We start from the raw sequence: 10,670 nt of genomic DNA on the forward strand, positions 1-10,670 counted from the left end.
GAGGAAACTGTGCCTCAAAAAAAAGAAATATTAAACCTCCCCAGACTTCTCCCTACCAGGCTTCTTTTTTTTTTTCCACATTTGGTAAAGAAACACATAAATAGAAACATTTTAAACCTAAAATAAAATACTTTATTTCCTCTAAACAACATTTTTTTCCCTTTCTTTTTAAAAAAGGTCTTTTAACACTCATTTGCAGACCAAATGAAAATATGCAATAGCCATGTAAACCAACATACCCACATCTACTTAGAAAAATACATATATCCTTCAAAACAAAAGCATACATGGATTAAAGTGAAATCTTCATGGCTGTACAATCCTGGGGGGTTTCCACACCTGCAAACATGAACATACCCATGTGTACAAGAAAGGTGGCACACAACTTGGGGAACTGTTTGTTCAGGTCGTTATGCCTCAAAGCATTTTTTTAACAATTTTTAGCAACGAAAGGCTAGCAAATCCTGCCAGCTGCATGTTATATGAGCCTCTCCTGGCTGGTGGATAAGTTTCCTGCATTGAAATGTCTCCTAAAGGTTCTGCTTGTTATAAGAGTGTCTGCAGCCACTGGCTAATTCTTTTCGCAAATTTTCATTCTTAAGGCTTGAAATCAGCTCTGGACCCATATGGAGTCACAAGAGAGGGCTCGATGGCAATCCAAATTATTGCCTAAAGAGCAAGCAATGAACAGTCATGGGCTGAGCACTTTTCTGGCATAAACAGCTCCATTTGATCTTTCTGTCAAGTGACTGAAGCACACAAAGAACTGGAACTAAGGATATCAGCATGGCATTCACAAAAATAGTTGCAAGAATGAGATGGAAAAACCATTACCAGACTTTGGCAAGGAAATTTTAATCTCAGTCTTTACTCACTGAAGTGCTAAAAAAACATAAAAGACTGATATTCAAAGGCTACAAGGTGAAATTTAGAAACATTGGTTTAAAAGTGGGAAATAGGGACTAGTACTGATGAACACCACCATTTCATACCACCCAAAATGGTAGGACAAGTTACACAAGGATTCCCCCACTTCACTACTAAGAATTAAATCAACTGTAAATTAAAAGGATGTCAAATGACCGTTTTTACGGATGGTAAGAGGAGGGTATAAGGCTCTGAGGCTTCATCTTACTGGTCAACCCTTGAATCCTTGATTCACTGGAAACAATGTTATTCTGCATCCTAAAGCACCCAGCTTTAGGCCAGAAATCAAGGTGGGTTTTTTTCCTCCTACTTTCTACGTGGCCAATATTAATACCTTTCCATTAAGTCCCAAGTTGTTTTTCTAATAGAATACAATTCTGCTACATACTCTACTTTTACAACCGGTAATTTGACATATTCAGCTTAAATTAAGATGAATACACACCAATTAGTATCATTCTAATAGACTACCAGATTTCATACTAGAAATCTCTTTTTTCTTTTTTTTTTGTTGAAATTAAATTGGAAAGCCAGTGGCAAGAACACACACAATCTGTGCACATCCAAATGAATCTCAATACAATACAAATTTAGTAAGAATAAGTAGCAAGTCTCTTAACTTTAATGGAATTCAACTTAAAAAAAAGCCAACAAACCAGCATTTTCACTTAGAGTACCCAATTCATTCAACCTTCATGCAACTGATTTCAAAATGTTATGCTGTCTTAAAACAGAAGATCCAAAAAGTTCCAGAAAAACAGTGTAGCTCATAGCTAATCATTGGGGCCTAGATATCAGTCCTTCATTGAAACCTGCAACAGCAGAGCTGCAAAACTAAATTTACCTCAAGTTTGCATGAATCTCAATCATGTCATAACCGACTTATTCTTTCCACCCCCTCTATTTTCCCCTGTGTGAAGCCTGAAACTCCTAATTATGAAAACCAATATCCAGTTCATCTTCAAACCAGTAAAAAAAACAACTTAAAAGCAGCCAGGATACTGAGACACTTCATCAGGTGTCACCCAAAATCAAATCAAATTGGCCAAAAACTGACAGCTTCAATGAAGGCAGGAGTCATCAGACCTTCTCCACAAAGGTTAATACATTCTTACATATTCCAAAAGTCACAATAGAAATTAAGTGTCACTTCTTCTCAAAGAAATCTTTGGTCTAAAAACAGCTAGGACAACGCAGGATTCTCACAATTAAAAGGACAAGTGTCATTCTTAACTTTGAAACTCCTGCCATTAAGACAAGAGTAATAATAAAAAAAGACCACATCCTTTCTCTTTAACAGGAACAGCTACTGTCAAAGCATTTCTCCTGTCATCTCCCCACATCTGCCAACAGAAAAGTTCAAGTAAATCGGCCATCAGGATCCACAGAACATTGGATTTCCTTCTGTTTAGAGATCTGGCTTTCCACAGGAGTGCTTGCACACATTTCTTTGGGGATACTTCCAAACAGATGGATTATGCTTCCCCACCAGCTCAGTCTACTGTATCTTGAAGTACACAGTCCTAACTTCCCCCAAGCTTTGTGACCATCTAAAATGTTTTCTCCTAAAAATTTATGAAAAAAGACAGATATGTCTGACGATATGGGGAATGGTGGGATGGGAGGAATCTCAAGGAAGTCTGCATAGTTTGTCAGATGTACGGAACAGACCAAGGAAAGCTTGAAAAAATAAATGCATTTTCCCTCACGGTCTGTCAGTAACCTCAGGATTTTACTTTAACTGTAAAACAATAATTTAAATATTAGAGTAATATTAGTAAGAAAAAACCCAAGTTATTTAAGTACCTACTAGATGAGATGCTTCTAGCTACTCATGCCTCCATGGCAGAATATCACAGTGTAAACACACCCATGCACTTGAAATCTCATTTACCTCTGCTTTAAGAGACATCTTTTCAAATGGTTCAGCACAGTGGGAGTTTCAGAAGCATTAATCACCTCTGAAACAGTGGCAAAGACACAGGGATGTCTTTGGTGGACAATACCTTTATTCTGCTTTTTGCTTCACAAAGATGGCTTTTACAGGTGATCTTTGATACTGTCTCATCATCCATTCTTCTACAGCATTTCTTCCCCCCTTCCTTATTTTATTTTTCAGCATTTCTTTTTTATTCTTTGGTGAAAGTCATCTGTGGCATTGCTTGCACTTGAGCTTACAGGTTCAAAAAATGATTTACAGGAGAAGCTCTTACTGCATGTTATCTCCCAATCTGTAGCCTCTGTTCCCTTCCTTCCTGGTTTGAGAGGAGCATGACTCAGCTCACAGCAAAAAAAGCAAGTTCTATTTAAATAAATTAAAATGGACAATGACCAATCCCAGAAGCTTTTGTTAGGCAGCTTCTATTTATGTGCAACTGTAAAAAGCAAGATTTTTTAAAAATGTTATGAATTAGACCTGAGCCACCAACTCATTTACCTATCATGTTATTAAATAAAAAATGAACTGTTAAATGCATTAAACTCTGCCCCAATCAACGTGGCAAGAAAGCCTATTAAATGTCCAGCACCTCCAGACAAAACAGTTTTTCAGCAGTGCTTTTAATCCCTTACCAGTAATCAATTATCCTTCAAGCTCCAAGACCATACAATTAGAAATGCTTCCAGAAGGTGACTGGTAATTCATCAGGAGACTACATTTTCCTTCTTACTAACTCACTCTTTTGACCTTTTTCTGCAAGATCTTGCACATATCAACACCAAAGCCATTTTTCCTTTAAACATCATTTCTCCCTCTGAGCAGTTTTTTCCCCACATATACTACAAACTTAAAACTAAATGTTAATATACACAATTTAAGCCTCAAAATTTAGCTTTCAAAGGAACAATATGGAAAATAAAATTTGACTCCCTTAAAGGAACAGTCAGTTACCAATTTCATCATTTTTATCCTTAAGGGGAACCAACTGAAATCTTAATCATACTTTCCCAAATAAAGTATTTCTTCAGCTTACTGCTTCTCCAGTGGTACCCAAAGCATTCCTTGATACACAAATCTGTGCATGATCATGTTTTTAGCCTGAAAAACATTAGCAGTTCCTCATTAATAGCTGCTGCCATAGACAGAAGCAAGTCTTCACTTTCATTCAGGAGTCTCAAATTATTGTAAGGAGGACCCAAAAGCCACTTAAAAATATCATTATAACAGCCCATTCATTGATGGGGAGACAAAGCCATACAATAACCTGTCAAAAAACATACAGCCTGCTGCTCTTTGCATAAACAAAATTAAAACCCAAGAGCATCTTTGCCTGGACACCTCTGCTACTGCTTATAGGCAGTCACTTTCAACCCAGCCTTTGTGAGACAGCTGCCTGCTCACAAGACACTCATCCCTCAAGTCTTTCATCAGGCTTGCACGCTGCTGAACGTTCTGGCCCGAATCTCATATTTCAGCTTCTACAAACCCTGGAAAAGTACACAGTGCATCAAAGCTCCCACATGTTGGTCCACAGAAGAGGGCTAATGTCACACAACAGCATCCCCCATTGTCTGACCTGATGCAAGACATATAAATCACCATACCACCTCTCATCATGAAGGCACAGTTCTGACCTAGGTGGCACACAAATTGACTCAGGGAGAGCTGTGACAGAGGAGAAACAGTTTCTTGACTGCAATCACTGTCCCTCCCAAGTCCCCCACCCCTGAGATTAAGCCTCAGGTTTCCATACAACAGGACGATATGGTGCAAGTGGGATTGATACCTCAAAACATCCTCCCAACACCAACAATGTCACACCAAGGTTTTACAGTTCAAGTTACCCTCACATTAACAATGTTTTTAACACCTTCTACCTGCCTGTGAAACAAGGTCTAGCAACAGCAGCTCACTCAACTCTAGAGTTATTCTAAAGTGAAATATTACTAGTCATTTGCTGCTGCTTAGCTTGCACAATCAAGTGGAGCTGTCTCTTTGCAATGGCTGTGTTCAAATCCCATAAGAAGTCCAACAGTTTGCCCTGGAGGAGATCCTCCATAGGCACAAACTGCAAAACTTGCTGGGGAGAGTCCGTATCTAATAAAGAGCTCATTAGTTCCTTCAGACGCTGCATATATTTAACTACTGGATTTGGGAGGCCTCGGTAACCAACACACAGCAAAGCAGTGCTAGTCCTTAGTGGTTCATGGGAGGTCGGACAAGCAAATGTGATATATCTGAAACAGCAATGCAGTACAAAGACCAGGCCAGCTGTGAAGCGTGTAAAACAAGAAAGAATAGGCAAAATCAATGCATCTCCCATTGTAAGCTGATTCAACGAATGCAGAACACACTCCAAAAGCTGTTGCTGGTACTTTGGTTCTCCATCATAAAGCAAAGAGAAGCTAAAAGTCAGCAGTGTGGCCGAGTCCAGGAGCTTTATTTCCATGCTGGGTTGGTTTTCAGTATCACAGAGGGATGGAAAGTCCACCACAAGGCACTTGAATTTGTCACTGCATCTTTCATTTAGGACTTCCTGATGACTCCGGGAAAGATCAGACACTTCTGCCAGTATCAGTTCCCCAGGAAGAACTTCACAGGAGTGACAAATCTGCAGCATTTGTCTGCTTTTCAGCCTTCCCCCCACCAATTCATTCATAGCTTCATTAAGATTTTTGAAGACTTGACCATCACAAAACGGAGAACTTTTTACCACTGGTAGTCTTTTTCCTTCCAAAATGTACCACAAGCTACACTTGAGGTTAGAAGACGATCCTTCCAAGATGCACATTTTACCAGCATTATTTAAACTATGTTCTTCAGCCCAGCAATCAAAATGGCCCTCTGCCACTTTATCATTCCATGTCAGGGTTTCCAGCCTTTTCCTTTCATTGTACGTACTAAAATATTTGGTTCTTTGCCCAAGCCATTTTGCATTCATGCTACAACCAGTCTGAGATTTCTGAACAAGCCAGTCATTTCTGGCAATGGGTTTCATATGAAGTCTTTGCATGAAGAACTCTACTGCACAATCTCTTAACTTGTTCAGTTTCATCTGCTCTGCTTCTTCCATGCGCTCAAAGAGATGGATATTCTCAGAGATAGTCTCTACCTGGCACTTGTGGAAGAATGTGCAACACTCTTCATGTATTTTAAGAAAAGATTCTGGCAGCATATGCTGGGGAAAAAGTGCTTTGTTGACCATTTCTGTTCCAAAGTTCTGTATCATCTTAGAAAGCAGCAGATGAATGCTTTCTCTGCCCATATAACGAAGACAAATCACATAGGCCTCCGAGTTTCCAGCTTTGCTAGTGGCTGGCTTAAAGACATGGACCTCCTCAAAAGAGCAGTTTAGCAGAAAGAGCAGGTTGGTAGAACTGTGTTCAAACAGCGTGAACATCTTCAAAACAAAAGATCCCCCAGTGCCTAGGATCATTAAAGCAGTGACCGTTTCACAGTAATGAAGGGGTGAGACAAGAACCTCCTGTTCACCTGGATTTCCCTGGCAATCAAAGCTGCCATCAGCAGTTACCAAGTGAACTGTGGCCATATTACTTACAAAGTTCTGAAGTCCTGTTAGATGTTTCAATGTCATCACATCACCAGTGTTATCTGGGCCAAAGTACCACCACGGCAACGTATTTGCTATAAGACGGTCATCCATGATCATCATCAGGTTGTCATTTGCTTCATGATAGGGGTTTAGAGTATTAGCAACCCAATTCCAGTCACAAGGGACACGGTGGGATTTCAAGTAGTGATTGAGACTGGCTATAAAAGCTCCAGGTGCTTCACAGAGATGGACAGAATTCAGTTTTCCACCTTGAAGAGCTTCTTCAGGGAGAAGACGAAAACTCCACAGGATCTCATGAAACTTGCACCACGCCTGGGTACACAGCTCAGCATTCACAAATTTCTTCACATGACGAATTATTTTCCCCGCTTTATTGGTAGACGAAGTGTGCTGGTGCCATTCATCCAGATTCTTATCACTCAGTTGATCCTTCACTTCATTCATAGAGTTCTTCAGAGCCAGGAGTGAGTTGAATTCCTTATGATTGCACGTAAAAGCATTACTGGGATCTGGTAGCTGCCATTCATTATTCACTGGCTTAGTGTAAGTAAACTTCTTTGCAAAGAGCTTCTCAATTTCAGACAGAATTTCAGGACTGAACTTTTCAAGGTTTGCAGTCTGGTCAACATAAGGCTTCTTACATTTGTTCATTCTTGGATTGATTCACAACCTGGATAATAGCATGGGAGAAGAAACACTGTCACTCCAGTCATACATATATTTGTATATAAAAATAGACAAGGCTTTTTTTAAAAAAAAAATTCTGCTGTTTAACCTCTTTATTCCAAAATGAGAGAAATCCTTCACAGAATCATGCACCAATAAGAAAAATAAATTAGGGCTATCCTGAATAAGGCTATTTGGAAATCAGGAGGTTCGCAGGTCCAATCACCCTTTATGCTATTTACATCGAAAGTAAAGAAGACTTGGCTGCTGCTTTGGCTCTTTGCTGATCTCCGAATACTCTGCTCACTATATAGGTCTAAACACTTACATATAAGTATCTCTCAGTCACAAAAGAGACCATACCACATGCTACAGAAATTAAATAAGTGGCCCAGAAATCTTTTAATCCGATTATAGTAGTATTTATCGGAGAGCTCAAAGTACAGAGAGCAGGGAGCCACAAGCAACAGCAGCTTTGAGAGGGAGCACAGCTGCTCCTCCTATTTCCCAAAAGCTAACACTCACACCTCTTCCACCAAACCCACTGTGATGCTGGGAGAACCCCCTCGACAACAGCCCCTTAGCTGAAGAGACCCTGGTGAGAGGTTTCATACCAGCCTGCAAGCAAAATCCCTTTTCTGTGGTCAGCATCACAGCTCTCTGCCAGGCCCCTGCAAGTCCTTACGCCTAGCTTTCTCTACTGGAAAAACAGCGATAAATGCAAAGTGAGAAGAGACTGTTGCATCCGTGGTCAACACTAACTGGTGCTTGATGTTAAAGAAGAAAGTAGTACAAAGCGTTGTGCTTTGAGTGGATAAAGGCAGACTAACACAAGCATACTCTGCGCAAAGCTAACGAGTCTGCTATCATCTGCTCCAATGCACAGCACAAAGCATACAAGGCAGAAGTTAGGTTCACTAACCAGAAAATCAGCCAGCCAGCAATCTATTCAATACTAAGATGTTCATTTAAGCAAAATAATTTAATCAAAATTACTACAAAAGACAGGAAATCCCTCAGCATATCATTTTAATCATCCCATTCCCTCAGAAGCAAAATACAGTGATCTTAAGTGTTATAAAACAGTTCAGTGTAGAAAAAAATACTAGGTTAAAATTGAAAGAGTGGAGAAACTTTGGAAGCAAACAGGACAAAGAATGGCCAACCTAAACACTTTACTCCTCCTATTGAGTCCACATAGCATGTCAGGCCACAGCCCCACGACCATGGCCGTCTCCTCACATAACCATCAGCCCTCTGAGGAGAAGCACATAGTTATTTATATACATACCAGTGAAGTTTCACCTCACTTCCCCAGTTTGACTGCCCTTCAAAAAGCATACTTTCACTTTCCTTTATGCAGATGTATTTTGGCTTTAATCTAGTTCCTTCTCACCACATGCACTGGGGAGAAGAGGAAAACGGAGGGAAACCCAGGAGACCACTGTGCCCTAAACCACTTTTACTTCATTTTTAAACACAAACTATGAGCATAGCCTTTTAATTACAGCTTGCACCATCAAACCCCTAAACAAGCTATCATCCAAAGCACGACAAGGGAACAGGCAGACAATCACCTGCTTTTTTCTTTTTTTATAATTATTTCCAGTCCCCACTGGCCTGGACTCGATGCAAACCCGCTTAAAGGCTCTAGGCTCCTCCCCATCCTGCAGCTCCTCACCCATCCCACCGCCGGGGGGAAGGCCGCCGCCCCGCACACCAGACCCCTCTCCCCTGCCTAGCAGCCAGCCCCGGCACACGCTGGGGGCTCACAGGGCCGCGCCGCACCCCCCCCCCCCCCCCCCCGGAGTGGAACCCGCTCTCTCCTTCCCGGCCGCTGCCGCGCTACAGCCCGCCCCGCCGCAGCGCGGCCCTGCCGCCTCCCTCCGCCCCGGCCCCTCGTAGAGCCGCGCCCGGCCGAGGTGTCTCCCCGCGCCGCCCGCTCGCTACGCGAGGCCGCGGCTGCCGCGCGGCCTAGAAGGAACAGCCGCTCTTACCCGGCAGGCTGCGGCGGGAAGGGAAGGGAGGCAGGCCCGGCCCCCTCGCTCCGCCGCCCGGCCTCGCTACGGCCGCTCCTCGCCGCCCTGCCCTCTCCTCAGTGGGGCGCCGCAGGCACCTCCCCCCGGGCCAGGAGAGCTTCTGCTTATGTATTTATTTATTTATTAAATAAACACGGAAGGTTCTTTCAGGGGCGGAAGACCTGGTGAGTCACCTGTCCGTGTTACTGCTGGGAGAGGGTGAGGAGCAGTGAGGGCCTGCGTTCCCCAAGCAAAGGCTGCTCAGGCAGGGCAGGAGGCAGGTCACCTGTTTGAGGCCATTTCATTCACAGGAGCTAAGAAGCAGGCTGCATTTCACCTCAGAAGACTCAGCTCATTTGAGCTGGCTAGCTTTTTCAGCAGCTGGGGAGGGGGTGAGCAGAAGAACCACCTCCCAGCAATAGTGCAGCCTAAAAGAAATAAGAAATATTGGTAGAAGTTAGTCAACTAGCACTTACCACACAGTAATAGTTACAGGTTGCTCACAGAAAAACCAGGAGGAAGGCTTCATTGGGATCTGCTAGCAATCCATTGGAGAGGAAGGACTGGGGCTCAGCACCTTGCATCTTTCAACTGAAAGACTTGGGACATCTGCCCTGCAGACACAGCTGACCAAGGAGCAGAGACAGAGCAAAGCACCATCATCTCCCAGGCCTACAGATGCCACATCTCAAGACACACTCTCCAGGCCAGCATCCATCTCCATAGTCAGTAGTGATGCTCCTCAAGAGTTCGCTTTGGCCTCTGTAACCCACAAGCAGATACTTAAGACAACTCTTGCACATGATAACCCATTTTGCTGCCCTTTCTAAACCCCCAGGAGACTTGTTACGCCCAACTTGGATTAGCAGGAGACAAGAACCTTGAAATATTAACAGAGCAATAGTGAGCAAAATCAAGCATATAGTGCAACATCCCTAGAAATACACGTGAACTTTCTAGACAGCAAAACAGCATCTAATCTGCAAGCAGAGACAGGAAGGTCAAAGCAGATTAATTACTACAGCAGAGGGTGCAAGCTGCTCTTGAGGTTTAAATATTGTGGGCATTTTCTTCTACGCAGGTTAGGGAATGAGGCACTTGCCGGCCTATTTGGGAATAAACAGCCAACGATGTAGCATGAGTTAGCAGAAACCCTTCTGCTTCAATGCCAGGCTTGGTGCTATTGACTTTTGCACTCTCACATATTTCTCCTTGATGAAGCACAATCCAGCCCTAAGCCAGAAGTAGTTTTAGCACAGAAATTAAGTGCTGTGAGTACAAAGCACTCCAGAAGTGATAAAACTAGGAAAAATTTTGCTAGAGGCTCAATAACTCATAGAAAGCTTGACATGTCCATCTTAAGTATATAATAATAATAACACACAAGTAAATGATCTTTTCTCCTGCTTTAGATACATTAGAGAACTGAAAAATCATATCTGACTATATAAAACTATGAACACAGAACCTCCCTTTCCCCTTTTAAGCTACTTATTTGTTCTCTAAAATAAAACAATATTGCTACAAAACAGAAAAAAACTCAAGT

At 42.3% G+C, this 10,670-nt stretch overlaps 1 protein-coding gene across 6 annotated transcripts; it reads right to left on the reverse strand.

The window, feature by feature from the left end:
* Positions 1–300: 300 nt before the first annotated feature.
* Positions 301–9,810, reverse strand: CMTR2 (cap methyltransferase 2). 6 transcript variants are annotated; one of them, XM_049804442.1, is made up of 3 exons: positions 8,273–8,855; positions 7,721–7,806; positions 301–7,110 (listed from the first exon to the last, which is right to left on the reverse strand). In XM_049804442.1, exon 3 carries the CDS (start codon positions 7,089–7,091, stop codon positions 4,797–4,799), a length of 2,295 nt encoding a protein of 764 aa, XP_049660399.1. In that variant the 5' UTR covers positions 7,092–7,110; positions 7,721–7,806; positions 8,273–8,855; the 3' UTR covers positions 301–4,796. The 6 variants fall into 6 exon arrangements, with proteins under 6 accessions (XP_049660399.1, XP_049660404.1, XP_049660398.1 ...); XM_049804447.1 differs by lacking the exons at positions 7,721–7,806; positions 8,273–8,855 and adding an exon at positions 9,618–9,810; XM_049804441.1 differs by lacking the exons at positions 7,721–7,806; positions 8,273–8,855 and adding an exon at positions 9,104–9,404.
* Between the last annotated feature and the right edge of the window lie 860 nt (positions 9,811–10,670).

This window comes from Accipiter gentilis, chromosome 7 (genome assembly GCF_929443795.1).
Source record: "Accipiter gentilis chromosome 7, bAccGen1.1, whole genome shotgun sequence".
Classification (NCBI taxonomy): domain Eukaryota; kingdom Metazoa; phylum Chordata; class Aves; order Accipitriformes; family Accipitridae; genus Astur; species Astur gentilis.